The sequence below is a fragment of the Gouania willdenowi genome, chromosome 12 (assembly GCF_900634775.1).
Source record: "Gouania willdenowi chromosome 12, fGouWil2.1, whole genome shotgun sequence".
NCBI classification, from domain to species: Eukaryota; Metazoa; Chordata; class Actinopteri; order Blenniiformes; family Gobiesocidae; genus Gouania; species Gouania willdenowi.
The window spans coordinates 24,534,700-24,547,277 of record NC_041055.1 but is presented as its reverse complement, the minus strand read 5'-3'; the positions used below and the strand labels follow the sequence as shown (position 1 = coordinate 24,547,277).

At 35.8% G+C, this 12,578-nt stretch overlaps 1 protein-coding gene across 1 annotated transcript in view; it reads right to left on the bottom strand.

Moving 5' to 3' along the window:
• brinp1 (bone morphogenetic protein/retinoic acid inducible neural-specific 1) overlaps nt 1–12,578 on the bottom strand; it is a 175,924-nt gene that overhangs the window by 121,248 nt on the left and 42,098 nt on the right. The window contains exon 2 of the mRNA XM_028462781.1: nt 6,955–7,222. Within this exon, the coding sequence (XP_028318582.1) occupies nt 6,955–7,172 (218 nt within the window). The 5' untranslated portion in view covers nt 7,173–7,222. The remainder of the gene's footprint in view (nt 1–6,954; nt 7,223–12,578) is intronic.

The window sequence follows — 12,578 nt, the reverse complement described above, 5'->3', positions numbered from 1 at the left end:
TAGTGACCGGTCTATGCTAAACCTGGTTTAAATGTAAAGAAATGGATTCATATGCATTTGCTGTTGATAGACGAGCGGTGGTGAGTTGACAACAAATGAGAAATGACTTACAGCCAAAATACCAAACCAGGCCGCTCTCAGGGACGCTGCAATTACACGGTCAGCATCTCTAAACCCTGAGGCCACCAGGAGGCACTTTTATTGTGTTCAGCTCAATGGAAAAGGTGATGCATGGCCTCGGCTTGGACACAATGTTCAAGCTCATTTGTGGATTATTGGAAGGTGAAACACAGCTTCTTTAAAAATATATATAAACTGTCTGAATGACTAATGGTGACATTGTCTTTGCTGTGGGTCAAATACTGTCTCCAACCTACACCCAAAAAAGCAAAAATAGACCAAACTGTGCCGTCCTTTTTTGAAATTTTGAATTCACATATTTGTTCAACAATTTTTATGTGCGTGCGCCAGGGTTGGGGTCAATTATGTTTTTCAGTTATAATTACGTATTTAATTATCCATGTTCAATTACAATTACAGCGACCAGCATTTTTTCCAATTACAATTAAATTAATTATTTTGTTTCCTCAGAAAGTCAATTACATTACGCTCTCAATTACTAAAGCTCAATTACTGAGCCTGACAAAAAAAAAAAATATATACATATATATATAATAAAATTTAACCTTTTGTTAGCTTTATGTTAGCATTTCTTATGATAACGGGTCCTAAATCAGCTGTAAAATACATTAACAACAAATATCTATCAATTTATTTCCTATCTATTGGTTACCTTGTTAGGCTTCATATTCAATGAAAATATAGGTTTTAATATTTTTGGTGTGGGAGTCTGAGCCTTTTTTGTGTCAGTATACCCCTCGGTATACTTTTTTTTTTTCAAATAGTAAAATGTGAAAAAGCTCGATATGAAACATATTTTAATAATGACATTTACATATGTGAAGAACTGTAACATGGTTCATAATTAACAATTTTTCATGGCAATTCCAAATACAAAGTCAATTATCTGAACTCAATTACAATTGAATTATGATTACGACACCACCAGATTTTTTGATTATTATTTTCAATTATTTTGTGGCGCGATTACAGTCATAATTGACCCCAATCCTGGTGTGCGTGTACCCGGATCATTTCACCTTTACGGTGACTTTACTGTCAGCTTACCCGTTTGCTCCCCTACTCCTGACGTTGATACTAAGGACTTGGACTCTCCCTTCCACGTCTTTGGGACTTACTTACATTTTAATGTAACACCTTCCTGTCTGCCAGCCTAGTGACATTCCACATCCCTCCATGTTTGTCCTGCTGCACTTCAGCCTGTTTCATCCTCCCTGAGTGACCATGGCTGCCGCCCTCCATCTCTTCATTTGGCTACAGCCTCCTGAATTAAACATCAATGCAGCCTCTCTTTCGCCGTCTCGCAAATATGCCAACTGCATCAAATCATCCTCCCATCCCCTCTACCCAATCACAGAAGTCTCATCCAAACCGATTCTGTACCCGAGTCGTAAAAATGCAACACCTTGTTTGGCTTTCTCTGATTTTTCGTACCTTGGACAAAACATTGCACAATGTGATAATGATAATGTCTTTACAGAGATAACAAATAATAGGGTCTGCTAAAAAGAAGGTGTGATTACTTTCTAGTTAAAACTGCAAAATGGAATTACAAATGCAACATGGAAGCTACCACTAGATCAATCTTCAGTTTTTATTTTCAGCCCTTGCTTCTCTTTGCTGCCTAATAATGGCAGCAGGTTTATTTTGGGAGGTAAATTTGTTCAGTTCACACCATTTTGTTGCTGATTTTGTCAGTAAAGTTATATTTTGTTGACCTCTTTCCTAACCCTTGGTATTGATTTTATGGTTTAAATTATTTTCACTGTTTTGTGATTTGTAAAATAAAACCCAACAAACTCCTAGTTCCTCATTGCTTCACTGCTCCCTTTTAAACATTTAAAGCAACCAAAGTAAAGCTTGAAAAGCCCAATCTTTTAGATTCTAAAGAGAACCAGATTGTTGTAAACCAACTCAAATCTGCCAGTTTTGCATAATAAGAACTCAGTGTTCCAAAACAATTCAAAAATAATCTGAATATCTTTAAGAACTTATCATTGTTTAATAATCAATGGCTGAATTGCTGTATTATTGCTCCGTGAACTCAATCATTTCTTCAGTAGAAATGTTTCCAAAAAACGTTAAAAAAAAAAAAAAAAAACCTGCATAAGCTGCAGCTCACGCAGCATCTTCAAAGACGTCTCAAGCAACTATTAAAAGTAACTCATCTCATTGAATCTGTCAGAGTTAATTTTTGTAGTATGATAATTATGCACTTGGGATTTTTATTGTCTTTGGTCTTTTTAAAATAGATTTTAATTTATTTTAATTATTTGACAGGGAGCAACATATAAGTCGCAAAAATAAGTGCAGGTGCAGGTCTTGACATAGTTCAGGTTTACACATTTAAAAACAAAGTAGATAGAAGCAAAAAAAGTAAATATTGCATTTGTTGTTGTTGTTGTTGTTGTTGGGCTGTTGTGTTATTTGTCTTCTCTGCTGTGAAACGTTTGACACAAATTAGCTTTAAGCTACCATCTGTAAGCAAAGGTGCACGCTGCTTTGATCCATGAGTAAACAGGGATTTCCCTCCAGCACAGATGGAGGACTTTATTTTAGTTGCATGCGAACACAATATATAGTGTCACACACTTGCTCTGGGAGAACATGCAAACTCCACACGTGGGGGGAACAAGGATCAGTAGGATTTAAAATGATTGCTTTGATGTTTAGACACAGTAAACCACCAAAGAGCACCGGTATTGTCTTTTTCATGTTGCCAAATTCTTCAAATTGGAATGTACATATTGTTATTTTTTAAATTCAGTTTGGTTTTTATAAATCTAATGGATGGGTTGTGATTTCTGGAGAATCTTTCCTTTTTGCAAGGCTTTTCCAGAGTATAGTCTATGCATTTACAAAAAAATATTTTTCATTCTAAATAACAGCTCTCATCTTGCTTCTTTGATTACAGTGCTGATTTGAAGCCTTTAAAATGCATTATTGGCCCCGGGATTTGCATTTATATTGGATTTTTGCTCAAGCACATGAGAACCTGTGATAGAGCTGTGCGAACAAAGACCCGACAGAGGAGGCGTCATCTGAAACACATTCGACCCTATAATAGAGTACAAGAAAGACAACGAGAGATGCTAATGTGAGCAAAGCAGGCCATCAAATTTCAATGGTGATACGAGCACACAGATACACCTTATTCAGATGGGTTCTGTTTGTGTAGGAGGCACACATGTGGCTTTTTGTGACCAACGCCATAAAGGACATTCATATAGACTTTGGAGAAAGCATTGCTAAAAAAAAAAAAGTGATGAAGGTTACATTCAGACCATTATTTACATGAACTCATTCACTGCCAGCCGTTTTCAGAGCAGCCAACTCCTCAGTGCCAGGCTTTTTAGATTATTTTCACTGATTTTTCAAGACTCGCAGAATATTTTGTCCTATGACAATCTGAGATTCTGAAAGATTGGACTCTCTACTTTCATTTTGTTTCTAGCTTGTTTCGTTCTTCCGAAATCAGCAGTTGAATAGATGCAAGTTTCACAAAAATTGCCAGTTTTTGACAAAAAGCTGAGAAAAACGGCTGTTTCTGATTCTCTCTATTAGTGACTTTTTTTTTTTGCTTTAGTGACACCTCAACATTTGTGTCCTTCTATAAAACTACAAAAACACAGACCAGGCTTTGGATGTCAAAATTATTATTATTTTGCTATCTAGGTCAGAGTTGAATGGTTTGTTTACTGTATTTTCCTCCAAGTCTCTCCCCCAACGCAACTTCCTCCTCCTCCCGGACCTGCTGAGTGTCACCACTTGCCCCGTTTTTTGATCGTTTTTCTCTCACCATCGCTACACTCAATAGTCCACTTAGTTCCACTGGTCGAGTGTGCCATTTTCTCTCGTAAACTCTTTTCCTCTCCCTCTGAGCTCTGCCCATCAGAATCCTGACGTTGCCTATCAACCTTTATTATTGTGTTTATTCTGTCAATTTGTCAGAGTGGCCTACATCGCTAAAGATGCAGCAGGTTTGTTTGTAACCTAACATGTCGGTGCTATCGCTAATGTTGCGCCATGGCACATATCTCTCCTGATAAGTGAAATCCAAAAAGCAATGGACGCTTTGTCTATCTGCAAATCAGATTCCAACCACTTTCCACCATTAAACTGTCGGGGCAGGCACAGTCCCAGGGGAAATTTCCAAAGCCATTTGGTTCCTCAATGGATGTTTAAGCCGAGCACAGGTGGAAAATAATGTGCCGAGAAAAGACCGAGGACGTGTATGATTTCATTCTACAATGAACCGATGATGTCACTGGTAGAGCTGATTTTAATCAGCTACCTTCACTAATGTATCATCGTAATAGGATCCCTTAAAATGATTGAACATTTGATGCCTATATGACGATTATTTATTATGATGTACATTGTGTTACGCCACTGAGACAGTCGTACAAAGGAAATGTAAAGGCTCCCTTTGCATAAAACTTTGCCTGTTTCATCTCTAGCTTTGTAGCCTGGTGATTGTTGTACTGCAAAATGTGATGACTGATAGAATTTTAGCACGACTAATCCCAGATTTAATTAGAAAAGATATCTCGCACTGATGCCTAAATCTGACGCCACTAATAATTTGTTGGGACTGAGAAATACCAGGAGCCACCTGGGCCCACCACTATTCCCAGCAGCTCCCACCAGACAAACACACGCTCGTACTTTTAATAAATCACTACAGCAGCCTAACAGGAAGTGCTCAGTGGCCGTACACCGACTGGGAAACAGCGGCTTGTGATGTTTTCGTCTGCGAGATTCATGTCTCTGTACAGCACCCTGCTTTGTCAAGTTTCACATTATGCAAATGCATTGTTTACTGTTCATGTGACAATATCAAGGCACAGGAACCAGTAGGGAACAAGGAGATGTGTTCAGTTGTGCTCAGATGGCAGGAAAAGAGAGACGTCACACTGAAAACGCTGCCTAAAATTGGTTCTTTTTGTCTTTCCTGTAACTCTGTGTTAGCAGAAAGCTAAAAAAAAACTCAGGATCTCGATCCAATAATAATAGAAATAATAGAAATAGATTTCCAAGCAAATATGACTCAACAGCAGATGAAGACGACACCATATTACTAATTTGTAAATGCAGAAAGTGAGAACTAATTGGATATAAGGGTGTTATGTGTTTGATGTGTGTGTGAAATTAAAAATTGAAGCTAATGAATAAAATTTGCTGGTTATGTACGATTTCTCACCCTGATGACTTAAACCTTTTTAAAGCTCCAAACCACTTTACTCTTCAGTTGTAAATTATTCAAACCTGCCCTAATGCATGGTCTGAGATATTCAGATTTAAAAGAAATCTAAACTGCATTATCAAACTGTTCACTGGTTTTGACATATTTACATTACTGTGCTGAGATTTTGGGGAAATACTTACAAAACTTCATTACAGTCACTTACTATTCTGCAGAAAAGAGCAATAAGGACTTTTCACAAGGTCAACTACTTGGAACACACAAATCCACGTTTTATACAATGAAAAGTTCTGAAATTCACTGACACTGTATCTTACCAAACAGTAATCATCATATATAAGGCACAAAACCAAATGACCAGAAAATATACAACATTTATTAAGGAATCGGGAAGGAGGTTATCAATTAAGAGGCGAACATGACTTTAAAAACTTAAACAGACAAACAACCTTGAAAAGCTTCTGTATATCGATTTCTGGTGTCAAGCTGTGCAACAATCTAAGTGAGGAACTCAAGCAAAGTCCAAGTATCAACCAGTTCAAGAAAATGTACAAAAACAGGTTATATAGCAGGTATAATGGATAATGGTCATTAATAATTATTGGTGATTATGTGTGTATATATATATATATATATATATAAATTTTATTGAGACAACGGTGAGAGCTAACAAGCTTTGCCTTTTTGAATATGTTATTTAATGCTTCATTATTATTTTGCTGCCGCAAAATCTTCATTTCTATATTATGTTGTGCAAATAATTTGTTAAATAGCAATCAGGAAGCCTTGTTCTCATTGTTTTTGTCAAGATGGGGTGCTGAGTGTACAATAATGAGAAATAAATGACCTATTTTTATTTTAACAAATGGCTGCAATGATACAAAGACTGAAAAATGTAAAGGGGTCTGAATACTTTCCGTACCCACTGTATGTTTATAAAATGTGCAGTTATCTGATTTCTTAATCAGAAAATTTAAGCTACTGTGAAGTTGCTGTTGCACTTTTGCTTAAAGGTGCAGTCTGCAACTCTTATAAAAGTGACTTTTTGTCATATTTGCTAAAGCTGTCACTATGTAAGGACAGCTTTACATGGAAATAATAGTTTGTGTGAAAAAAACAGGCCCATTGAGCCCCGCCCCCTGCTGCTCCTGCAGCCTTTGGCAGATTGCCAGAATGCACCGCGACCGAGCAACAAGAACCAATCAGAGTCAGGATTGCGTTTGATGGATTATCTGACAGCTGTTGCTCACAGGCCCCGCCCCCTTCCTGGGGCTGTAGCTTCATCTTTTTTACAAGAACAAAGCCTTGTTTACTTTTCATTTTGGGATTGTTCTATGCATTTTAACTCTTGATGACAATCACAGCAATAAAGTTGAACTTTTGACACTATATCTGATGTCTGCACTCATTTTTAAGTGCATTAAAAAAAATAATTGAAAATTTAATCGAAACTCAAATTTTTCTTTAAAAAATTGGAGATTTATTTATTTTATTTTTTTAGGCAAAATCGCCCAGCCCTAATAAATATGTTAAAATCAAGGTAGTGCAGTGAAAAACAAAAAAGTCATGCAGTAGTAGCACAGCACACATGCTTAAAATTAACTCACCTATAAATTTTATATCTGGTCGTAAATCCTTGGCGGAATCTTTCCACAAAGGACAGGTAACTTCGAGAGTGGTGGAAGGGTCCACGGTCCGAGATGAGCCAGTCATATTGCTTGGTGACATGTTGTTCAGTGGCCAACGGGTCCTGGCGGGAAGACTGAACTGTTATATGGTCCCATATAAACAGGAAGCAGATGACCTCAATAAACCTCCAGTTCATGCTTTTTTTTAAGCCGCTCTCTGTTCATTCTCGCTCCATTATGTGGAGACCTGATGGGAGAGAAGAGAAAGAAAAAGAAAAAGAGAAAGGGAGGGGGAGAAGAAAAACAACTGTTACATGACAAGGTCTATTTTACACACCTTAGAAGATGTCACAGAGTTAAACTCTAATTGTCTTGTGGTGAACAAATAAGATAGTGCTCTTGTCATTGTCACTTTACAGTGACACGGTGTGTATTTATGTCCTGTTATCTCTTACATTATTTTACCCTTCAAGCCCTCCAGTAGTTTTTAGATAACCAAAAGCATTTTGCTCTTCAATACAAAAACCTCCTCTTTTTACTTTTTTTTTTTTTTTTTTTTTTAACAATCCGAACACTTTCAGCTGCGGTATGTGCCCGTCTTCCTCACTTAATTGGTGTCATGATAAGTCTTGACAAGGTTAGAAGACTGCTTTATGATATGTTATGACACCCAGCCACTGGTGTGAAAGCACGCCGTCTCCCTTTCCCCCACTGGTGTCAATTACTGCTGCGAGAGACTATAAAGCCCTGACTTCACAAATTGTTAAAAATCATGTGCTACAAAATGTAGCTTCTCCCCCCCCCTCCCCAATAACTGAATGAGCCCAGAATTGGGTCCATTTTATAAAAAAAAAAAAAATGGGACTTTGCGAGTTAAGTTGCGTTAAGTTGTGCCTTTTAAAAAATGGAGTAATTTGCATTTTTAGAAATGAAAATGGAAAAAAAAAAATGTGTGTGAGTGTCTGGGGTGTGTATAAATAGTGATACACAAAATAAAGAATTTGAAGTGACGTGTGTGTCTTTGTTAGAAAATATTGTATACAAGGGAAAACTGTTGATTGAAATTGTGTTATATTGTTATATCACCTAATAAACAAATTAATTAAAACAAATATTAATGTAAATACATGGGATTGTATTCAGAGGGATAATTTCATCCCCAAATGTGTGTATTTTTGTTGTCCTGTTGTGCATTCTTTTGTCATTTTTGGAGAGTAATTTTGTGTATGTTTTATGCTGTTTTTATGTTCATTTTGTTTGATTCATTTGGAGACTGCACAAAATCAAATCAAATTAACTCTAATCCTAAAACAAACAAAAAATGAAAAAACGAAAACAAACAGTATATAGAGCAAATAAAAAAAATTTTGTTTAAAAATCATGCCAAAAAATTAAAAAAAAAAAAAAATCTGAACACCTTTAAAAGTAGAAAAATTGGAGCCCCATTAGTAAATGTTGTCCCTATAGTCTGAACCACTCATTGTACAAACTCAAGTACAAGTAATGTAAACATAAAATACTCAATTATGCTACTTATTACTTGTCGTTAAATAGCACTCAAAGTAAAAGTTATTAGTTACTTTCACCTCCCATGTTTATTTTTGGTGATAAATCTTGCCACGTTTGCCTTGCATACAGTAAAATATTGTTTATATATGAAATGGAAAGAAACAAAATCTTGCACAATTGGACCTCAATTTGTTTTCCACAAAAGCATCTGTTTAAAATAAAGAGTTTGTCAAAATGTACAATTAAAAATAAAACTCAACTCTAAAAAGTACAAGTACCCATAAAAGCAACTCAATTACAGTAGCATGAGTACTTTCACCCCTGATCAAGACCCACTTATTTTTTTTTTTTTTTGAGAATTCAACCCTCCATATTTAGTTTTTCAAAAATACCAGTTGAAAACACACATACATAATATTTTTTTAAAACATAAATCTGTATATTTTCCTGTGCAACATGCATTTCACAGCATGCCTGTCAAAACAAAAGTTTCTTTCAAAATAAAAGACAAGTCCAACATGAGAGACATTAGGTATTTTTTTCATTTTTGACCAGCTATCCATGACCCACCCAGTGCAGGTCCACAACCCTTTTAGGGGTTGAGAATTGCTGATCTAGCGGGTATTTAGATCTAAAATACAAAATTATAAGCATTAACCAAGAAAAAAAAACTACTAAAATCACACATTGCCAATAATGATAAGCTTAAGTATCTTGCAGGCAATAATATTATAGCTTGCAGTTACTGATAAGTTTAAAAACTGCCGTCAGTAATTGCATTTAAGAACTTTGGCCCCTGGCCATGGAGCAAGAATGAGCTCAGAAGTGCTGCTGCATGCAAAAATCTTCTCCCACTTTTCATGGTTTATTAGTCAAAACAGATCATAAAAGAGCAGGGTGAATTTAATGGGGCTAATCTTTTCCAGTTAAACACATGATGAGTGTTTTAATTGTCAAAGATGGAGTAACCACAGGAACATACTGACAGGGATATTTGTAAAATGTTGCATTTTTATTTTTTTATTATTTTTTTTTTTTTGAGCTATGGCCTAAACAAAGCTTGAGATAAATGCAAAGATTAAAGAGTAAATCTAAACTAAAAGAAATAATGTGAGATCATTTGAGGCAACTTATGTAAATGACTAATAATTATGCTGTTATATCTGAGGCATAGTGATAAAACTGAATGCAGTTTCTTAAATCAGTGGTTCACTGCTTTGGCCATAAGACCTATACCATTACTCCTAGATAACAAACCATGACCCAATGAAAGTGCGTTTTTTTTTTTTTACTTTCTCAAATCTATTTAGTGAAATTATGGTGCAGTTTAATACTTCAAATTATGCACAACATTGGATTCCCTTATGGCAACAATAAAAAAGTTTTATAATGAAACCAAAACAGAAAAGTAGTTGGCGACAGTAGTAGGAAAGTAAATATACAGGTAAAAGCCAGTGAATTAGAATATTTAGAAAAACTTGATTTATTTCAGTAATTGCATTCAAAAGGTGTAACTTGTACATTATATTTATTCATTGCACACAGACTGATGCATTCAAATGTTTATTTCATTTAATTTTGATGATTTGAAGTGGCAACAAATGAAAATCCAAAATTCCGTGTGTCACAAAATTAGAATATTACTTAAGGCTGATACAAAAAAGGGATTTTTAGAAATGTTGGCCAACTGAAAAGTATGAAAATGAAAAATATGAGCATGTACAATACTCAGCTGTCCAAAAGGCGACCATCGACACATTGCACAAGGAGGGAAAGACACAAAAGGTTATTGCTGAAGAGGCTGGCTGTTCTCAGAGCTCTGTGTCCAAACACATTAATGGAGAGGCAAAGGGAAGGAACAACTGTGGTCAGAAAAAGTGTACAAGCAATAGGGATCACCGCGCCCTGGTCAGGATTGTGAAAAAAAACCCATTCAAGAATGTGGGGGAGATTCACAAGGAGTGGACAGCTGCTGGAGTCAGTGCTTCAAGATCCACCACCAAGAGACGCTTGAAAGACATGGGTTTCAACTGCCGCATACCTCGTGTCAAGCCACTGTTGACCAAGAAACAGCGCGAAAAGCGTCTCACCTGGGCTAAGGAAAAAAAGAGCTGGACTGCTGCTGAGTGGTCCAAAGTCATGTTTTCTGACGAAAGCAAATTTTGCATTTCCTTTGGAAATCGAGGTCCCAGAGTCTGGAGGAGGACAGGAGAGGCACAGGATCCACGTTGCCTGAAGTCTAGTGTAAAGTTTCCACCATCAGTGATGGTTTGGGGTGCCATGTCATCTGCTGGTGTCGGTCCACTCTGTTTCCTGAGATCCAGGGTCAACGCAGCCGTATACCAGCAAGTTTTAGAGCACTTCATGCTTCCTGCTGCTGACCTGCTCTATGGAGATGGGGATTTCAAGTTCCAACAGGACTTGGCGCCTGCACACAGCGCAAAATCTACCCGTGCCTGGTTTACGGACCATGGTATTTCTGTTCTAAATTGGCCAGCCAACTCCCCTGACCTTAGCCCCATAGAAAATCTGTGGGGTATTGTGAAAAGGAAGATGCAGAATGCCAGACCCAAAAACGCAGAGGAGTTGAAGGCCACTATCAGGGCAACCTGGGCTCTCATAACACCCGAGCAGTGCCAGAAACTCATGGACTCCATGCCACGCCGCATTAACGCAGTAATTGAGGCAAAAGGAGCTCCAACCAAGTATTGAGTATTGTACATGCTCATATTTTTCATTTTCATACTTTTCAGTTGGCCAACATTTCTAAAAATCCCTTTTTTGTATCAGCCTTAAGTAATATTCTAATTTTGTGACACACGGAATTTTGGATTTTCATTTGTTGCCACTTCAAATCATCAAAATTAAATGAAATAAACATTTGAATGCATCAGTCTGTGTGCAATGAATAAATATAATGTACAAGTTACACCTTTTGAATGCAATTACTGAAATAAATCAAGTTTTTCTAAATATTCTAATTCACTGGCTTTTACCTGTAAGTAAAAAAAAAAATACAAAATTAATCTCATAATGCCACATATTTAAAAATGACAGCAGTGTGTGTGACCTAAAGAAATGCTGCAACCATGTTTTTTATTATATAGGCCTGGGGTCTGCAACCTGTGGCTCTTTGACTCTTATGCAATGGCTCCCTATACTGTAGCTTTAAAAAAAAAAAAAAACTATTGAAGTAAATAGTTGTTTTTTGACAGAGGCTATTAATGATTGACAAATAAATAATAATAATAATAATAATAATAATAATAATAATAATAATAATAATAATAATAATAATAATAATAATAATAATAATACATTTTATTTAAAGCACTTTTCAAGACACTCAAAGACACTTTACAGCATAAAAACAACAAGAAAATATGACAAATCATAATATAACATGATATAACAATTTATTCATCTAAAATGAATCACGTTGATTACTAACCTTAAGTTTTAAATCCCTGGTAAGACTAAACCAACAAAAAACACTATTCTGGAACAAAATAGCAATTTTAATTGCTTTATGTGTGGCAAGAAATGAGCAATTAGCATGTGTTGACCACATGATCATGCATTATCAAATTCAAGTTACTTTTTGTAGCCTTTCAAATACATTAACTGAAAAAAAATACTTCTTTATATAACACTGTGTTCATGTAAACATAGATGTGTAAGAATTTGAAGATGCAAGACACTGTTTTTATTTCTTGATGTTATTTTAATTTTAAGCTGTTTAAGTTGCCATTTACATGATCAAATTAAATCAAACATTATCCTATTTAATTTTAACTGTATAGAATTTAATACACTGTATTGTCTTCATTGAGAAGGTATTTTTTTGGCTCCAGGAGGACTTTAATCCAGGTGAGATGAGGTAAAATAGTTCCTTGTAGAGTAAAGGTTACAGACCCCTGATATCATTCATTTGTCATGTATGTGCTATTGACTCTGTTTATTAGTAGAGGCTCCAAGTTTCCATTATCACATAAAACGGGTAGAAAAAACTGAATCCACTACGTGAAATAGAAATTGTTGTGTTTTAAAAAATAAAAAAAGCAAGCAGAAATCACAATATATTGGGCATATAC